This window comes from Saccopteryx leptura, chromosome 5, assembly GCF_036850995.1.
Source record: "Saccopteryx leptura isolate mSacLep1 chromosome 5, mSacLep1_pri_phased_curated, whole genome shotgun sequence".
NCBI lineage: Eukaryota > Metazoa > Chordata > Mammalia > Chiroptera > Emballonuridae > Saccopteryx > Saccopteryx leptura.
In genome coordinates, this window is record NC_089507.1 from 121,261,433 (window position 1) to 121,282,837 (window position 21,405).

A 21,405-nucleotide genomic window follows, 5' to 3' on the forward strand; every position below is an offset into this window, starting at 1 on the left:
TTTCCCACCTTCAGCAAACTTTTTTTTTTTTTTAATTATTATTATTTTTATTTTTGTATTTTTCCGAAGCTGGAAACGGGGAGGCAGTCAGACTCCCATATGTGCCCGACCAGGATCCACCCGGTACGCCCACCAGGGGGCGATGTTGTGCCATTCCGGGGCGTCACTCTGTTGCAACCAGAGCCACTGTAGCGCCTGAGGCAAAGGCCATGAAGCCATCCCCAGTGCCCAGGCAAACTTTGCTCCAATGGAGCTTCGGCTGTGGGAGGGGAAGAGAGAGACAGAGAGGAAGGAGAGGGGGAGGGGTGGAGAAGCAGATGGGCACTTCTCCTGTGTGCCCTGGCTGGGAATCGAACCCAGGACTTCCACACGCCAGGCCAACACTCTACCACTGAGCAAACCGGCCAGGGCCAGCAAACCAAACTAAGTTCTTATATTTTGTTCTTATTTGGGATAAAGGACCAGCCAGCTTTTTTGTTAGTGGCCAGCAAGTTCCTCGAGAGTGCTTCTTTCATATTTTGTTTTCTGGGTTTTTTTTTTTTTTTTCTGTATTTTTCTGAAGCCGGAAATGGGGAGAGACAGTCAGACAGACTCCTGCATGCGCCCGACCGGGATTCACCTGGCACGCCCACCAGGGGGCGACACTCTGCCCACCAGGGGGCGACGCTCTGCCCCTCCGGGGCGTTGCTCTGTTGCGACCAGAGCCACTCTAGTGCCTGGGGCAGAGGCCGAAGAGCCATCCCCAGCTGCGGGAGGGGAAGAGAGAGACAGAGAGGAAGGAGAGGGGGAGGGGTGGAGAAGCAGATGGGCGCTTCTCCTGTGTGCCATGGCCAGGAATTGAACCCGGGACTTCTGCACGCCAGGCCGACGCTCTACCACTGAGCCAACCGGCCAGGGCCTGTTTTCTGTTTTTTGTTTTGTTTGTTTGTTTGTTTGTTTTTACATAGGCAGAGATAGACAGGAACGGAGAGAGAGATGAGAAGCATCAATCATTAGTTTTTTGTTGCACGTTGCTATTTCTTAGTTGTTCATTGATTGCTTTCTCACATGTGCCTTGATCGCGGGCCTTCAGCAGACCGAGTAACCCCTTGCTGGAGCCAGCGACCTTGGGTCCAAGCTGGTGAGCTTTTTGCTCAAGCCAGATGAGCCCGCGCTCAAGCTGGCGACCTCGGGGTCTCGAACCTGGGTCCTTCCGCATCCCAATCCGACGCTCTATCCACTGTGCCACCACCTGGTCAGGCTGTTTTCTGGGTTTTGATTGTCCCTGCTGCCTACTCCAGATGGATTTTCTTTATACTTTTAATATTGGACTATAAATTGTATGTGTATGAGACAGAGAGACAGAGAGAAGGACAGACAGACAAGAAGGGAGAGAGATGAGATGCTTCAGTGATTGCTCTCTCATATGTGCCTTAATGGGGAGGGGGAGCTACTGCAGAGCAAATGACCCCTTACTCAAATCAGCGACCTTTGTGTTCAAGCCAGTGACCATGGGGTCATGTCTATGATCTCACGCTCAAGCTGGTGAGCATGTGCTCAAACTGGATGAGCCCGCGCTCAATCCGGCACCTTCGGGATTTCGTACCTGGTTCCTTTGCATTCCAGTTCGACTATCCACTGCGCCATTGCCAGGTCAGGCTGGACTGTAAATTTTAAAAAGATGCTATCACAGTCTACCAAACATGTTTAGATAGTTTGTAGTGGGAGAGTTTTCAGGTTATCTAATCTGCCATATTTTCCAAGTTGGCATTCCTTGCATTAGCAAAGTGTTAATGAGTTTTAATAAGACATTTTTATTTTCCTATTATACTTTAATTTAAAGTGCTTTTAATTAGCTTCAATCAAAAAGCATACCTCAGTGAATCTCATCTTTCAGAAAGTTTGTCAGTTAGCTGTGATTAAAATCTTTTTCTCTATTTGAACACTATTACTCTTAATAAACTGTATCTTTTTTCTTTAATCTGATCCAGCCTGTCCCGGTTTACTCTGATTCTGCTACGCAACCAGACCATGAATCTCTCTTACCACATCCTGCCTTCCTTCTTGACTATCTGGTCAGGTGGTTCTCTTTTAATTAAAATGTTTATTTTCTGTTTTTCTGTCTGCCTTATTTGAGCTAAAGGCACATAGTAGATATTATTCTGTACCCAGCTCTTAGCATTGATCTTCATTTCACAATTTCCTTCCTCCCTTCATTAATATGAGAATGTGGTTAAAAATCAGTCCGATACTGCCTGGACTGTGGTGGCGTAGCGGATAAAGTCTCAATGTGGAACGCTGAGGTCGCCAGTTTGAAACCTTGTGCTTGCCTGGTCAAGGCATATATGGGAGTTGATTCTTCCTCCTCCTCCCTCCTCCTTTCTCCCTCTCTTCTAAAAAAAAATGAATAAATAAGATTAATTTTTTTGCCTTATCTAGATGTTTTATTCAGATATTAGACCTTTTGTATTAATATTTTAGTACTGTTTTTCTCAGTTTCTGCCTCTTCGGGAGACTTCTTGTTATTTTCTTTTTTAGACACTGAATTCTTACTTGTGAATAGGTTATCTTATTCTTCTGCATATACTGTAAATTTTTAAAAATTGTAGTTTTCTAGTCTCTGCAAAATCCTTTTTTCTTTATGTTTTTATCTGTTTTATTTGTTTTAGGTGCCATCCCACCCCTATGAATTGTTCTCAAATAATGTGGTGATCCTTGACTGTGTGCTTCTATTTAGGGGACTAAAATGCTTAAGTAGAAACTATAAATATGTGACAGAGATGTCACTGGTAGGGTGATTGGGCTGTGAGCAGGGATACCCCAACTTTTTAATAGGTAGAAGTCTTTTCTTGTGCTATTCTATTTCTGCATTGGAGAATTTTGTGATTTCTTTCATGGGAACTGTATTTCTGAGGGAATGCTGGCATTCTGAGAACATGGTAAATGGAAAGGCTGGGAACACTGCTGTTCATATGTAGACAATAATTCTCCAACTGTGAGATCTGTTCTTCACTTAACAAAAACAGCAGTTTTAAAGGGATAAATACACATATCATACAGTTTACCCACTTAAAGTGTACAATATTTATGAAGTTATGCATCTGCCACCACAAGCAATTTTAGAGCATTATTTTTACCCCAAAAAGAAACCTTATGTACACCTTTGCTATTAATCCCCAGTCCATTAATATAATGTATGGTCCTTAATGATGGCTTCTTTTACTTAGCATAATGTTTTCCAGGTTCATCCATGATGTGTAGCAGTACTTAAACCTTTTTATTGCCAAACCTGTTCTGTGGATCTGTCATGTTGTACTTATCCATTTATCAATTAGTAAACATTTGGGTTGTTTTCACTTTGTGGCTATTAGGAATAATGATGCAGTGAACATTAGTGTACAAGTTTCTGTGTGGACATATCTTTTCAGTTAAATTGGTTCTGTACTTAGGAGTGAAATTGCTGGATCACATGGTTGCTCTATGTTAACTATTGAAGGAGCTGCCCACTGTTTTCCAACGTGGCTGCACCATTTTGCATTTCCAGCAGTAGTCTATGAAGGTTTCAATTTTTCCATATCTTCGCAAACCATTCATTCATTCATTCTTATTGCCATCTTACCAGGTGTCAAGTGGTATTTCATTGTGATATTGAATCTTTTCCTACCTTTTGTAGTCTGTAGAACCTGTCACTTTGAAATTCTGAACCTCTCAAGGTTTTTTTTTTACTTAAATTTTGTTGAGGTTCTGGTCGGTTGGCTCAGTGGTAGAGCATCGACCCGGCGTTTGGATGTCCCAGATTTGATTCCTGGCCAGGGCACACAGGAGAAGCACTCTGCTTCTCCACTCCTTCCCCTCTCCTTTCTCTATCTCTCTCTTCCCCTCCTGCAGCCAAGGCTCCAGGAGTAGTGTTTGCCCAGGCGCTGAGGATGGCTCCATGGCCTCCACCTCAGGTGCTAGAATGGCTCCAGTTGCAATGGAGTAATGCCCCAGATGGGCAGAGCAGCGCGCCCCCTAGTGGACATGCTGGGTGGATCCCAGTCTGGCGCATGTGGGAATCTGCCTACCTGCTTCTCACTTCAGAAAAATACGAAAAAAAATTATTGAAATACAGTTTATAATACTATTTTAGTTTCAGTTGTACAATGTAGTAATTTTTTTTTTCCTGTAAAACTTGAATGTATTGGCCTGACCTGTGGTGGCGCAGTGGATAAAGCATCGACCTGGAAATGCTGAGGTTGCTGGTTCAAAACCCTGGGCTTGCCTGGTCAAGGCACATATGGGAGTTGATGCTTCCAGCTCCTCCCCCCTTCTCTCTTTCTGTCTCTCTCTCTCCCTCTCTCTCTCCTCTCTAAAAACGAATAAATAAAAATGAATAAATAAAATAAAAAAAATTAAACAAAAAAGAACAAAAAAAAAACCAATGTGTAAAAAAAAACAAAAAAACTTGAATATATTAGGATGAGATTGGTTTGCAAAACCACACAGGTTTCAAGTGTACAACTCAAATACACCATCTGCACACTGCGTTGTGCACCTTTTGCCCCAGGCAGTCTCTTTCCACCCTCATTTTTACCCCCAATATAGTAATTTGTTATTTACATCCATTGTGAAATGTTTATCACAGTAGATCTAGTAACTATCTGTCACCATACAAAATTACTAGAAGTTTCTCAATTATGTTTCTTGTGCTGTAGATTACATCTTGACTTACTTATTTTATAACTGGAGGTTTGTACCTCTTAATCTCCTTTACCTATTTTGCCCACCCTCCACCTACTTTATTTATTTATTTATTATTTTTTCTGAAGTGAGAAGGGGGAGGCAGAGAGACAGGCTCCCGCATGAGCCTGACCGGGATCCACCCAGCAAACCTACCAGGGGGCGATGCTCCATTGCAACCAAAGCCATTCTAATGCCTGAGGCAGAAGCCATGGAGCTATCCTCAGCGCCCGGGCCAACTTTGCTCCAGTGGAGCCTTGGCTGCTAGAGGGGAAGAGAGAGACTAAAAGGAGAGGAGAAGGGTGAAGAAGCAGATGGTCACTTCTCCTGTATGCCTTTACTGGGACTCAAACCTGGGACATCCACACACTGGGCCGACACTCTATCACTGAGCCAACCAGCTAGGACCAGTAAATGATAGTCTTAAATTTCTGCAGTCTGGATCCTAAGCCGGTGCTCTTTGTTATTAGATTATAATGCCTGACATTTCTACAGAATGTTTAATATATTATCTTTTTAAGAAGGGAGAGACATGGGCTGACCTGTGGTGGCACAGTGGATAAAGCATCGACCTGGAACACTGAGGTTGCTGGTTCAAGACCCTGGGCTTGCCTGGTCAAGGCACATATGGGAGTTGATGCTTCTTGCTCCTCCTCCCTTTTCTGTCTCTCTCTGTCTTCCCACACTCTAAAATGAGGAAATTAATAAATTATTTTAAAATAAAAAGAAAATAGATGAGAAAGACTTTTGTGAAGTATTAGAACAAAAGTTAATTCCTAGTGAGGAGTAGGATACTTGGGACCAAATACAAATTTATGACTTGATATTTAGAAAATAAATTGTGGTTTAATGTTCTCTCTCTCTCTCTCTCTCTCTCTCTTTTTTTTTTTTACAGAGTCAGAGAGAGGGCTAGATAGGGACAGACAGACAGGAACAGAGAGAGATGAGAATCATCAATCATTAGTTTTTCGTTGCGACACCTTAGTTGTTCATTGATTGCTTTCTCATATGTGCCCTGTGGGCCTTCAGCAGACTGAGTAACGCCTTGCTCCAGCCAGTGACCTTGGGTCCAAGCTGGTGAGCTTTTGCTCAAACCAGATGAGCTCACGCTCAAGCTGGCAACCTCGGGGTCTTGAACCTGGGTCCTCTGCATCCCAGTCTGATGCTCTATCCACTGCGCCACCACCTGGTCAGGCTGGTTTAATGTTCTCTTAAAAGTTCTTATTTACCTTAGATCCTAGTTTGGATCAAAAGTGGCTATCATTAAATTAAGTACAAAACATTTTTGAGGGGCTATATATAAAGTTCACAAAAATTAGGGGATATTTTATAGCTTCATATTCATTTTGTAATATCCCCTAAATTTTGTGAGCGGTGTAGTTACTATGTGGAGTGTTATATAGTAAGAAGAGAGGAAAATGTCATTGGGTGGTACTGAAAAATTGTGTATGGGCCACAGTGTTAATGACAGATCCAGTTTGTCCCAGGTTTAAATATTTCATAATAATTCTGATGCAAGTGTTTTATATTTTGTTTTCTACCAGAGTCTTATTTTGTAGCTCATCTTTTCTAAATAGAACTATTTTATAGTGTGTATGTAGGTCATGCTGAATCAAGTTAACTTCACAATTGATTGGGACCTTGTTTCAAGCTTATTAAACAAAGCTCTGTAACTCAGAATTTTGGGCCGAGGGCCATTTCCAGAGCCTGGTCCAATTAAGCAGTAACAGACAAAGGTTGTCTCTTTCTTGGCAGAAGGATTTCTCTGTTTGGCTTGTCTCAGAACTCTTACACTTTCTCTACCCCTTTCATACTCTTCTTTTTCTATTCAGGGCAGAAGTGTTTCAATTTTTATTCTGTAGTTATTCTTTAAGCAAAAATTCATTGTGCTTTGTAACTTACGTGTACAAGGTTCTTTGCTTGAAACTTATAGTTCCCTCCCTGTATTGTTGGAGGCAGTTGTGAGGCTAGTCAGTCTTTATTGTGATATAATAGAAAATATGTGAAATATTAAGTAGTTCTTGCTATGGCATACTTCTTTCCTGCCTGCCTTTCTGTCTTTTGATAATTAGAAAGAATTTCACTGGAGGATCTTTAAAAGAAGAATGTTTTCTTCCCCCCGTCCCCCAAATTGGTAAAGAAAGGAAAGAGAATATAATTAAAATAACATTTCTGTACAATAGGTTTAAATAATCATATCTTAAGAGCTAACTTGAAAATCTTTTCTATGAATTTAACCTTTTATTTTAACATTAGTTTAAAATTCTTTTCCCCTTCTAAGTACAATCGCTTGGAATGTTTTAATCATTCCTAGAACCTTTGCTTTCCACAAAATTTATTTTGTCTATTCATTTTCTAATCTCGTATCATGAAGGGCTGCTTGGTCCTTAGAGAACTTTGTGAGATATGGTTTTTCATTTTTCTTAATCTTTCTTTAATACCTTGTTTCTTTTTTTATTTATTGATTTTACAGAGAGAAGACAGGGGGAAATGAAAAGAATCAACTCATTGTTGCTTCACTTGAATTGTTTATTGATTTTTTGTCATATGAGCGTTGACTGGGCAAGCCCAGGGTTTTGAACCGTCAACCTCGGTGTTCAGGTCAATGGTCTATCCACTGTGCCAGGCTCTTTAGTTCTCAAGAGCAGAGTTCAGCTTATTTTATTCAGGCTATTTTAAATTTTCTCTCATCTCTAAGCAGTTGTTGTATTTTCATGCCTCTTTGACTTTGCTTATGCTATTCCCTCTGCTTGAATTTTCCTCTGCCCCCTTCTTCCTTTCTTTTATTTTGATATATCTACTACAGCTGGTTAACGTGAGGTTTCGTCTTGGAGTCTTTTGATGTTATGCCAGGGATATTAATTAGTTTTTCAAAAGGCTTCTTTTTAAAAAGTTTTATTTATTTATTTATTTATTTATTTGTGGCAGAAAGAGTCAGAGAGAAGGACAGGCAGGAAGGGAGAGAGATGAGAAGCATTAATTCTTCATTGTGGCATCTTAGTTGTTCATTGATTGCTTTCTCATATGTACCTTGACCAGGGGGCTACAGCAGACTGAGTGACCCTTTCGCTTGAGCCAGCGACCTTGGGTTCAGGCTGGTGAGTGAGCCTTGCTCAAACCAGATGAGCCCGCGCTCAAGCTGGTGACCTTGGGGTCTCGAACCTGGGTCCTCTGTATCCTAGTCCGACGCTCTATCCACTGCGCCACCACCTGGTCAGGCTTAATTAGTTTTTTTCTCTGTGCTCTGTTTGTACTTTGTGTATAATTAAAGACTTTTGAAAAATTATTCTTGATACATTCAAAAGAAGAAATATAATGTGTTATAAAATTTGTAATAAAACTGTTATCTGTGAATCTACTACCAAAATTAACTAGAAAATGATCAGTTTTGTTTCTTCTACCTATGTGTTTAAATCATAAATGCCCATGGAAGTGTTTATTTTAAATATTTAAAAAGTGTTTATTACATATATATGTGTCCCTAAATAATTGTTGTTTAATCTTGTCTGTGTTGGGTTTAATAAAAATAGTTTCATGCTTTGTATAGCCTAGAATGGTTGGTTTTTTTTCTCTCATTCAGTGATTCAGTGTTATGTAGGATTTTTCTGTATTTCATATATAGTTCATTCGTTTTCATTAATGTGTAATATTTCAGTTATAAATGTCACTTATTTGCATTTACATTTAATGGATCTGAAGTTGTTTTTTCCCCCTGTGGTGTGAGGTGTGGATTCATATCTCGAGTGCAGCCTTTATCACCCGATTTGAATAATGCATTCTTTTGTGGCGTCATGATAAGATCAAGTTTGTTTTTGAGTCCTCTTTTCTGTTGAATTGGTCCATTTATTTTACTCTGAGAACCCTGCTGTCTCATTTACTATGGCTTTATAATAGATGTCAATGAGCAAGACCTGCGCTCCCTTTCTAATTTGTTTATTCATGTATGGGTCATTCTTTCCCAATTGCCCTTCCATGTATATTTTGAAACTGAAAAATCCTGTTGAAGGTTTTATTGGGAGGCATTGAGATCAGTTTGGGAAAATTTGGCATCAGTAATACTACATTGGATGGGAGTGGTGCAATGAGAGATGTATGGTAGTGAGTAGGTGGGAGTGTTATACCTCGCTTTGAAGGCCACAGAATTTTTTTTTTTAGGTTAATCTTTCAAACTCATTTGTTTCCATATTTCTTTTATTTTTAACTGGGTGGGGATAGAGCTTTTTAAAAATTTCAGTTTAAAAAAAATTATTTTATTTATTTATGTATTATTTAGAGAAGAGAGAAAGAGAGAGAGAAAGAGAAGGGGGAACAGCAGGAAGCATCAACTCCCATATGTGCCTTGACCAGGCAAGCCCAGGGTTTTGAACCGGCAACCTCAGCATTCCAGGTCGATGCTTGATCCACTGTGCCACCACAGGTCAGGCTAATTTTTTTTTATTTGCAGAGACAGAGAGAGAGAGTCAGAGAGAGGGATAGACAGGGACAGACAGACAGGAACGGAGAGAGATGAGAAACATCAATCATTAGTTTTTCGTTGTGACACGTTAGTTGTTCATTGATTGCTTTCTCACATGTGCCTTGACCACAGGCCTTCAGCAGAGTGAGTAACCCCTTGCTCGAGCCAGCAACCTTGGGTCCAAGCTGGTGAGCTCTGCTCAAACCAGATGAGCCCGCGCTCTAGCTGGTGACCTCAGAGTCTCGAACCTGGGTCCTACGCATCCCAGTCCAGTGCTCTATCCACTGCGCCACCGCCTGGTCAGGCTAAAAATTTCAGTTTTGCCTTTACTTTCTTTTGTTTTAAGAGAGAAGAGAGAGAGAGAGACAGAGAGAAAGAAAAAGTGGGGGTAGGGGGAGAAGTGGGAAGCATCAACTCGTAGTAGTTGCTTCTTGTATGGGCCTTGACCAGGCAAGCCCAGGGTTTCAAACTGTGACCTCAGCATTCCAGGTTGACGCTTTATTCACTGTACCATCGCTTTTATATTTTATTTTTTCCTTTTTATTGAGTTTCTTGGTGTGATACCTGTTAGCATTATACAGATTTCAGGTGCACATTTCTGCAATACATCATCTATATACTGTATTGTGTGTTCACTATCCATCCCAAGTCAGGTCTCTGTCCATTATCATTTATCCCCCCATTACTCTCAGACACACACACGCACACACATACGCACACACGTGATTTTATTCAGAGTTGTTTTTTTTTAGCGAGAGAGAGAAAGGGACAGACAGACAGAAAGGGAGAGAGATGAGAAGCATCAGTTCTTTGTTGCAGCTCCTTAGTTGTTCATTGATTGCTTTCTCAAATATGCCATGACCGAGGGGCTCCAACCAAGCCAGTGACCCCTTGCTCAAGCAGTCGACCTTTGCTTCAAGCCAGCAACCTTGGGGTTTTGAACCTGGGTCCCAGTCTAATGCTCTATCCACTGCACCACCGCCTGGTCAGGCTAAACTTTTTTAGATTTCCTATTTCCCCCACCTCTCCACTGCTGGTAACCACCTTTTACTCTCCTTCTGTGTATTTTGCTTCTTTAGATTCCATGTAAGTGTGGGATTATGAAGGTTTTTTTTTCTTTTCTTTTTTTTTCTTTCTCTGTATTTTTCTGAAGTTGGAAACGGGGAGGCAGTCAGACTCCTGCATGCGTCCGACCGGGATCCACCCGGCATGCCCACCAGGGGGCGATGCTCTGCCCATCTGGGGGCAATGCTCTGCCCATCTGGGGCGTCGCTCTGTTGCGACCAGAACCACTCTAGCGCCTGGGGCAGAGGCCATAGAGCCATCCCCAGTGCCCAGGCCAACTTTGCTCCAATGGAGCCTTGGCTGCGGGAGGGGAAGAGAGAGACAGAAAGGAAGGAGAGGAGGAGGGGTGGAGAAGCAAATGGGCGCTTCTCCTGTGTGCCCTGGCCGGGAATCGAACCTGGGACTCCTGCACGCCAGGCCGATGCTCTACCACTGAGCCATCTGGCCAGGGCCTTTTTTTTCTTTTTGTGTCTGGCTTTGTTCACTTAGCAAAATGCCCTCCAGATTCAACATTCATTATATTTTTCTTTCCTTCTTCTTCCTTCTTCTTCCTTCCTCCTTTCTCCTTCCTCCTTGTTCCTCTTTCCTCCTTTCTTCTTCTTCCTCCTTCCTCCTGCATCCTCCTCCTCCTTTCTCCTTGCTCCTCTTTCCTCCTTCTCTTCCTTTCTCCTCCTTCCTCCTCCTCCCTCCTCCTTCCTTCTTCTTCTTCTAAAATTTATTTATTTTAGAGAGGAGAGACAAAGAGAGAGAAGGGGGAGAAGAGCAGGAAGCATCAACTCCCATATGGGCCTTGACCAGGCAAGCCCAGGGTTTTAAACTGGAGACCTCAGCATTCCAGGTTGATGCTTTATCCCCTGCTCCATCACACATTATACTTTAATACATAATGTGTTATGTCTGTGCTTCCATATTAACATTGAGAAATACTTTACCTTAATTGCCTGTTGGAGATTGATAGTTTGAAATAAGATTTAGACTTGGTTAATTTTTTTAGTATTTTTTTAATCAAACAATATTACAGTTTTTAATAGTCTTCTATCCTCATGGGCAAAATGGGATATTAGTGAGTTTAAAAGCTTGTGTAGGCCCTGGCTGGTTGGCTCAATGGTAGAGCGTCAGTCCGGTGTGTGGGAGTCCCAGGTTTGATTCCCAGCCAGGGCACACAGGAGAAGCACCAATCTGCTTCTCCACCCTTCCCCTTCTCCTAACTTGCTATCTCTCTCTTCTCCTCCAGCAGCCCAGGCTCCAGGAGCAAAGTTGGCTCGGGGACTGAGGATGGCTCCATGGTCTCCTCCTCAGGTGCTAGAATGCCTCTAGTTGCAATGGGAGCAATGCCCCAGATGGGCAGAGCATCACCCCCTAGTGGGCATGCCAGGTGGATCCTGGTCGGCTGCATGTGGGAGTCTGTCGCTTTGCCTACCCACTTTTTACTTCAGAAAAATACCAAAAAAAAAAAAAAAAAAGAAAGAAAGCTAGTATAAAATTTCACAACTAGTAAGTGAAAGAGCCTAGGTTTTCTGATTTCACATTTGTGCACTACTTTGTTTTTTTATTTTTTACTATCAGTTTTCAGCTGTTCTTCATAGGTTCAGGCGTTGCTACAGGATGATCACCTGGGTCTTCTAGTCCCTTTTAACTAGGGTAACTCTTAAATTATACGTCCAGTATATTAGAATTGAAAACTAATTTTCTTTATATTAAACTGCTTCTTTTGCTACCTAAAGATGAAGAAAAACATGTGAAAGTAAGGGATTTCAAGTATGTGAAAGAATCATCTCCCTGAGAAAGCTAACTTTATTTTGGTGAACATATGCATGCTGTTATACAAATGTTCCAAGCCTGTCCCCTCCTCCTACCTGCTTTATTCACTCACTCTGCCATATGGAGGGTTGTACTTAGCTGGATGGATTGTGATTTGGACTTTCATGATTCCTAATTGGGAGACTGGAGAGAGAGTAGACTTAGAAAAATTTTGAAGTAATTTGAAGTAGTGTGCTGAATAGCTCTATAATGTGTGAAGGAGGTAGGAAGGATGAAAAAAGATGATTTTAAGGAGATACAATGATGTATGAGAAAAATACAGAACAAACTTGAGCCATTTTGAATTTGTATTTCCCATGAAGACTGGGAAATATGTGGGATATTATTTTAATAGGATTTAACAGGTGAGATATCTTTCAGGTTTTTTTTTTCATTTTGTTTTCTCAAGTTTACTTTTTTTTTTTTAAATTAAATTTGTTGGGATGACTTGGTTAGTAAGATCATATAGGTTTCAAGTGTACATTTTTGTGATACGTAGTCTGTATATTGCATTGTGTGCCCACCACCCAGAGTCAAATCTTCTTTCATCACCATATATTTGACCTCCTTCACTACCCCTCACCCCCTTTTCTCTGGTAACCACCCTACTCTTTTCTGTTTTTTCTTGTTTTTTTTCTTGTTGTTTTCAGTTTTATATCCCACATGTAAGTGAGATCATATGGTTCTTAACTTTTTCTGTCTGACTTATTTTGCTTAGCATGATATACTCAAGGCCCAACCATATTGTTGTAAATGGCAATATTTCTTTTTTTTTGGTATTTCACTGAAGCTTTGAGAAGTGGGGAGGCAGAGAGACAGACTCCCACATGCGCCTAACCGGGATCCACCCAGCAAACCCACTAGGGGGCGATGCTCTTCCCACCTGGGGCGTTGCTTTGTTGCAACTGGAGCCATTTTAGCGCCCGAGGCGGAGACCATGGAACCATCCTAAGCACCCTGGCCAACTTTGCCCCAATGGAGCTTTGGCTGTGGAAGGGGAAGAGAGAGATAAGAGAGAAAGGAGAGGGGGAGGGGTGGAGAAACAGATGGGCACTTCTCTTGTGTGCCCTGGCCGGAAATCAAACCCAGGACATCTACACACTGGGCCAACACTCTACCACTGAGCCAACTGGCTAGGGCTGGCAGTATTTCTTTTTTGAAAAAAAATTTATTTATTAATTTTAGAGAGGAAGGAAAGGAGAGAGAGAGACAGGACATTGATCTGTTCCTGTATGTGCCCTGACTAGGGACTGAACTGGCAACCTCTACACTTCAGGATGAAGTTCTAACCAACAGAACTTTCCAGCTAGGGCATAAATGGCAGTGTTTTATCTTTTCTTATGGCTGAGTAGTATTCCATTGTGAATATGTGCTATATCTTTATCCAGTCATCTACTCAAGGACATCTAGGTTTCCATTTCTTGTCCACCTTGAATAACATAGGGGTGCATATATCTTTGGGAACTGTTTTTGTAAAGATCACCATGGATACACCATGGAGAACAGATTGGAAAGAGGTTATATTGGATACAACTGAATCAGAATGCTATTGCAACAGCCAGGTTCAGTGCTGGTAGTGAATTGGACTGAGATTAAAGTGTTGGAAGCAGAAAGAAAGACATTTCTGTTAATTTATGTATGTATATTTTTATATAGAGGTATAATAGACATAAATGATGTTAGTTTCAGGTGTGCAACATGATAATTTAATATTTGTATATATTGTGAAGTGATCACCATCATAAGTCTAGTTAATATCTGTCCCATATATAATTATAAAATTTCTTTTTTTTGTGATGACAACTCTTAGGATTTACTCTCTTAGCAACTTTCAAATATGTAATACAGTATTATTAAATAATAGTTGTTATGTTATACATTATATTCTAATGACTTACTTATTTTATAACAACTTATTTTATAACTTGTTCCTTTTGACCTCCTTAACCCGTTTTGACCACCTCCTCCCTTCTGGCAACCACCAGCCTTGTCTATTTATGAGCCTATATTTGTTCTTGTTTGTTTTTTAAATTCCAGGTATAACTGAGATCTTATAGTATTTGTCTTCCTCTGTCTGACTTATTTCATTTAGCATAATGTCCTCAAGGTCCCTGTATGGTATTACGAATGACATGATTTCATTCTTTACTATGGCTGAATAGTATTCCATCGTGCATATATTTATACACACCCACCCACACACCCACCCACCACAGTTTCTTTATCAGTTCATCCATTGATGGACAGTTAGGTTTTTTCTATATCCTGGGTATTGTAAATAGTGCTGCAGAAAACATGGGTGTATGGCTAGGGCCCGCCATCGTGGCCATTCTTATACAGGTTCTCATTGAATTCGAGCAAGACGGTAAAGAAATGGCAGTCAGAGGATCGTGGGCCATTCTGTTTATTGGTGTCTCGCCAAGACCAGGTAAGCCACCAGAAAAGCTAAGGGAAAAGCAGAAAACCTACTTTTCCCATAGAGGACAAGAGGTCAGGGAGGCCTCTGCAGTGCTGATAGCAGGATGAGAGAGCGAGAGCCCCTGGTCTGCTTCATTTGATAGTGTAGTAGAAAATTAAAGCCTTTAAGCCAATATACAAATAAGGAAGTCTCTGATACAACGCCACTTATCTGAGGCATAAAGGGGATTCCTCGTAAGAGTGTACCACCCCACATCATGCAACAGTCAAGGGTGTGGGGAAAAGCTTAGTTTTGAGAAGACCTTAGTATTAGAAGGGAGGGAAAGGCTTAGTCTGAAAACTAAGCCTTAGGCTATAATGACTTTGCCAGCTCACAGCCTGTCCCCCACACCCAAAGCGAGCAAACATATACATCATATTTACAAACTTATTTGACCAACAGTGGGCGTGCATTTATATATTTTGTATATTTTTGAATTAGTGTTTTCATTCTTTTCTGATAAATACCCAGAGATGGGTATCTTACAGAGGTCCTGGATTCTGCTTGAGACTGAGAGAGCTCGACCCAACTCTTATCCATCTTTCTTTTAAAAGCAGCAGAGGTTGGGGTGTAGGGAATGGTTGGCAGAGAGCTGTTTTACACCAGCAAATGAGGTTCATTGACTTTCATGCTGTGTGGTGCTGTGGCCACATGCTGATAAATCAATAACCTGTGTTGTTTTTGGTCTGCCCAAAGCCCTGTAATGTGCAGCAGGTCATCATTACTGATGTCATTCATTTATTCAACATCTGCAGCCACATTGCTTTCTGGTGGGGTCATGAGTTTGTATCCTTTGCCTGACTTGGCCTTGCTCAGCAGTAGCATCATTGTTTTTAGGAACTCACCTAATTTGGGCTCTTTGCTGCTCCATTGTCAAGATAACATCTCTTGAATTCTTACTTGATTTCAGCATAAGGATTAGGGAAGTTTTCTAAGGCTTGCATGGCTGATAGCAAGAATTTATCTAGATTTCTTTGGGTGAGTTTCTCATTCTATAGTGAAACACTTGCATCATCATTTTCAACCGAAATCAGTACAGGAAGTGTGTCCCTGGGAAATTTCTTTAAGGAGGCCAAAACTCTTCTATAGCAGACAAGACTCACTGCCAGAAAATGCTAAGGCCTTTTGCTCATCCAATGGATCCAGTGTTGACACAATAGACTGCAGGAGGGGCTGAGCAATAAGATAAGCAGAGGTTACCATTCTTCATTAACAAGCATTATGTGCCCTGCCCCAGTTCTCCCAAACAGTTGTTCTAAAGATTCTGTGATTCTGATCACAGTGGTTGCAGTTGACCTCCTTTTGCAGCCAATGTGGACATGTTTCTCTGTACAGGGGGTAGAACCTTATGTTCCCTTCTCCCCCCACCAGACAAATCTTAGTACTAGTTGTTCATAGGGCAAATCTGCTGAGGCTTATTGTTGGCTTGGTGTAGAGAGTTGTCAGTAAGTGGGGCATTATTCATACTGCTGCCTATGAACCTACTATTTACTGGTCCTCAGCCTGAAACTACCGTATTTAACCATGTGTAAGATACACCTTTTTCCAAAAAATTTGGGATCTAAAAAACCAGATGCGTCTTATACATATAGTGGCTGTAAGTTCCTTTATTTTCTGCTTTTTTGTGCTTGTTTTTGTGCTCATTGTTGAAGACAGTGATTTGTCATCAGACACAGATGAGGACAAGCTAATGGATGGTAGTTTTGACAGTGATGAGTGTATGAATTTTATGATGAATAAAACTTGAGTTCAATAACTTTATGTAATACTTTTTTCTTCTTCAAATTTCAGGCCCCTAAAATTAAGGTGCGTGTTGTACATGGGGAAATACGGTACTTCCTCTATTCAGCCCCATTAATAGGCAATAAAGTGGAGGATCATTCATTGCTTGATTGACCATACAGTTTGATCAAAGCGTTGACTCACAATCATGGACTTCTCTTAATTCCTACTATTAACTAGACCCTCATTGCCAAAACTACAGAAAACTATGAAGGATTTGAGATTTCACCCTTCCTTCAAGCTATCCAGTATCATGGCTTACTATTGGAAGACATGAGACTCTTGGGTTACAAAAGGAGGTCATTATTCATGTCAGTAGCAGTAGCCAAAGTGTCGTCATATGTGCCAGATTGCCAGCCCCAATTTTTATAGAATTCTGCAAAGAGAGCTGAGTGATGCCTGCACTCTGAATTGGGTGTATTAAAAGAAAGGAACTCCCAGCTTGGAGCAGATCTTTTATAACAGGCAGTAAGCCTTCTTTACCTTTGCCTTGGAAGGGTGACATAATCTTTATTATACTGAACAGTAAATAAACCTGCATTTTGCTTTATAAGGAGACACTATGCCCTCTAAGCCTATTTACTATATATAAATACCCAGAGCAAAGGGAATCAAGTGGCTTTTCTTGCAATATGTGCAGAAGTGCTGGACACCCAAGGAGAATTGTCTCCCTGTACCTTGTTTTGAAATTGGGAAAACATCTTTTTGTTACAGGTTTTTTCCCAATCGGTTTTTATAATTCTGGTGAAATAGAATCTTAAACAAGCATTAATATTAAATTTATCTTTTTCTCACAAAACCCCCAGCCCACTTTCTTCAGTTTAGTTCTCAGCCTTGCCTTTTCTCACCCAGACTACCATAATTACCAATCTAGTCTCCCTGCCAGTAATCTTGTTCTATATACCCCCAACACCTCAGCCACAGGGATTTTTTTTAAACAAGTAAATGTTTATTTAGAAAGTTACAGAGGTAGAAGAAGTGAGCTATGAAAGAATGAGCCAGCTGGGCTGTGTGGGCTCAGGAACAACGTTACAGAGGCAGAGGGGCCCTAGGAGCTTGGGAGAGAAATAGACACACCTAAAGGAAGGAAGGCAGGCATGGGCCTCTAGAGGGAGGCCCAGATCTTTTAAAATGCAAATCTGATGATGTCATCATTTACATTTGTTATTGATTCCCCATTACTATTGGGATAAAGTTTAAATTGTTGGGCAGTTGTGTAATTATTTCTCTGTGCTAACTACTAGCTCATTTTTAAATGTTGACAAGTAAATTAAAAAACAACAATGTTTTTAAGCCATGAAGACCAGTATTAGGTAGGCTGTGACCTTTGCTCTTATGTTTTCTCTTACACTGTTGTCTGCAACGTGCAGCTCTCTCTGCCTTGAATAATTTTATATTTGCCTTTTCTATTCATACTTAAAAACCTACCTACTCTATAAAGCCTTTAGGTGAAGCCTTCTCAACTCAGTTTGGTATCTTGCTCTGAACACCTTTCTAATAAACTGTGCATGTGTCACCAATACACTTACCTTACTGTTTTATTTATTTCTTTGCTGGTTTTTATGCTCACTACATAAAGTGTAAGCTGCTCAGAGTATGACCTCCCCCCCCCCCCCCCGTCTTCCCACAAACACCAGATCTTTAGTAAATAAAATTACAAAATATTTTCATGGACAGGCCTTTAGGGTGGGATGGATAAATGTATCACATGACCAAGACAAGCGTCAAGAGTGAGTCTTAGACGGATGTAACAGGGAATCTGGTCATTTTTCAAAAATAAAACGTTCAGACTTAAATATAAATAAAATGGAAATAATGTAAGTTATTTATTCTTTCTCTGTGGACCGGTACCAAATGGCCCATGGACCGGACCGGTCCAGTCTGCGGCCCGGGGATTGGGGACCACTGCTTTAAGGTATTCCCTGTTTTGAACCTTAAGGATATTAATTTGCTTAATTTTGAAGGGAAAGAGTATTCACTGGGAAACAGACATGTGATACAGTTGTATGGTCCAACCTATGTATAGATGATCCAATATATATGGACATCATGTACGGTGTGTCTGTAAAGTCATGGTGCACTTTTGACCGGTCACAGGAAAGCAACAAAAGACGACAGAAATGTGAAATCTGCACCAAATAAAAGGAAAACTCTCCCAGTTTCATACCTATTCAGTGCAGTTCGATGTGGGCTCACGCACAGATTTTTTAGGGCTCCTTAGGTAGCTATCCTGTATAGCCTCTACAGACTCGTCACTGACCGATAGCCTACCAGAACGCGGTTTCTCCACCAAACTGCCGGTTTCCTTCAACTGCTTATCCCACCGAGTAATGTTATTCCTATGTGGTGGCGCTTCTGTATAAATGCGCCGATATTCACGTTGCACTTTGGTCACGGATTCGAATTTAGCAAGCCACAGAACACTGAATTTTCCTCTGTACCGTCCACATCTTGACTGGCATGGCCGTGGGCTGCTCTGCTGTATACACAGTGTTGCGTCATCTGCGCATGCGCACATGCTGCCACATCATCCTACAGAAACTGGGAGGGTTTTCCTTTTATTTGGTGCAGATTTCACATTTCTATCGTCTTTTGTTGCTTTCCTGTGACCAGTCAAAAGTGCACCATGACTTTACGGACACACTGTATTATTGACTATGCCTGATAATATTTTTTGTATTGTTTATATTAAAATATAGACCGTGGACATCCATAAAGAGAAAGTGGCTCGAAGAGAGATCGGTATTTTAACAACAAATAAGAATACATCAAGAAGTCACAAAATAATAGCACCAGCAAACATGGAGCGACCTGTAAGGTATATTCGAAAACCTATTGACTATACAGTTTTGGATGATGTGGGCCATGGTGTCAAGGTAAGCGTTTTTATGTTACATTAACTTAAAATGACTTATTTATCTGGTAAATATTTTGGATAGCAAAATGCTGATAAAAATAATTTTCTTCAAGAATTAATAGATTTTCTTAGCTAGTAACTTGAATACAATTTTCATAAAATATTTATTTAATATTAGTTATACATTATACCAAAATGGAACAGAATTTTACCTGTGGAAAAGGCTATATTCAAGAAGCTATTAAAACTTGAAATGGCTATTCATTAATTGAGCCATTTGAATCCTAGACTAACATTATAAATTTGTGTTTTGAATACCATGTCTTGCTTTAACTACTGAATGAATATTTAAAAATAAAAAAATTACAAGCTTTTTATAATTGACTTAGAAAGTACTTTATAAATACTTTAAACTTTTATTCCTATATATGTATATATATCATATTAGTGCATCTATGTGGATGTAATTCTAGCACTCTAGGAAAAATAAAATTTATGTAATTTTGTTCTGTATACTCTCCCCCACTCCCCACCCCCCACCCTAATAAGCTTTTTGGGAAGAGATTATTTGCTGCCCATGTACATTTCTTGCATAGCAGAATTGCTTTTGGTGGATGTGTGTAGCCTACTATTTTAGTATTTATGGGTCATTTTGCAAGCATCTGGAATGACTTGAATTCTCTAGTCATATCTGCTCAGGATAAACTATTCTTCTGAAATTTTACAGTCCCTTTTTTAGAGGACCATTATTTGATCTTGTTTCTGGTGTTTAGAATATTTATAATCATTTTTAGGAGTCTGCCAGAATCTTGAAGCTTTTCTTAGCTGGTTGATCTGACTGGTTCTTTGCTGGATCTGTTGCATTTTGAATTATCTGGGGTTCCTGATCAAGAGGGGAGTTCAAGCTAATGACATTGACCTTTAACCCTTCTCTGAGAATAGTAGACTTTCCCCTTTGCTGTTTTGCTTGTTAGTTATATGTAAAGTTGGAACACTTTACAAATGTAGAGGAGGCTACTTGTTTGTTTCTTGTATTTTTAGCCAAGGATGTGGCTAGGGTTGTGTAAGAACTTAAATAAAATTTTAAGATATTTTAGACTAGATTGATCTATATGATTTGAATTTAGAGAGTCTGGAAGAACTTATTTTTGTAATATTATGTGTCTTTGGATTAAAAATGATATGTATACTTTACTCATGTATATGCCCATATATACGCATATTCACTTAACTCTTACTTCTTTCATGTTTGTCTACTCTTGATTTTTCTTCCTACCAAAGCAATATGTACCCATGAAAAAAATTACGTCACTATCCTAGAAGTGAATATTCTCTATTGTGCCTTCACTAGTAATTGTTTAATACATAGTACTTAAGGTATACAATGAAACCACATTTTACAAGGAAATTTTGGGTGGGAGTATTCAACTACTCATTATATTATATATATGTATAAATGGGAAGTGTAAATACAGCATGATATATACTGAAAAGTATACAGATGTTAGTTTTGACAATCTACTTTTTTTTTTCTTCTCTTTTTTTTTCTTTTTAATTTTTTTTTTGTTTTTACAGAGACAGAGAGAGGGATAGAGAGACAGGAACGGAGAGATGAGAAGCATCAATCATTAGTTTTTCATTGCGCATTGCGACACCTTAGTTGTTCATTGATTGCTTTCTCATATGTGCCTTGACCGCGGGCCTTCAGCAGACCGAGTAACCCCTTACTTGAGCCAGCAACCTTGGGTCCAAGCTGGTGAACTTTTGCTCAAACCATATGAGCCCGTGCTCAAGCTGGAGACCTTGGGGTCTTGAACCTGGGTCCTTCCGCATCCCAGTCCGATGCTCTATCCACTGCGCCACCGCCTGGTCAGGCGGCAATCTATTTTTTGTATGGATATTAGACTTGTTTTTTTTATTTTTTAACTTTAAAAATTGTGGTAAAATATAACCATGTAAAATTTAATATTTAATCATTTTAAATGAACAGTTCTGTAGCATTAAGTACATTCATGTTGTTATATAGGCTGTTTTAAAGTGTATTTTAAGAATTTTTTCAATTGCAGTTAACATACAACATTATATTAGTTTTAACTGTATATTATATACTTTACTATATATTATATCAGTGGTCTCCAACCCCTAGGCTGCGGACCAGTACCAGTCCATGGGCCATTTGGTACCGGTCCACAGAGAAAGAATAAATAACTTACATTATTTCCATTTTATTTATATTTAAGTCTGAATGATGTTTTATTTTTAAAAAATGACCAGATTCCCTCTGTTACA

General features: G+C 40.1%; 1 protein-coding gene across 12 annotated transcripts in view; it reads left to right on the plus strand.

Moving 5' to 3' along the window:
- ABI1 (abl interactor 1) overlaps nucleotides 1-21,405 on the plus strand; it is a 124,296-nt gene that overhangs the window by 71,692 nt on the left and 31,199 nt on the right. For all 12 annotated transcript variants that reach the window (XM_066387259.1, XM_066387265.1, XM_066387253.1 and 9 more), the window contains one exon: nucleotides 18,959-19,135. In XM_066387259.1, coding sequence (XP_066243356.1) covers nucleotides 18,959-19,135 — 177 coding nt within the window. The remainder of the gene's footprint in view (nucleotides 1-18,958; nucleotides 19,136-21,405) is intronic.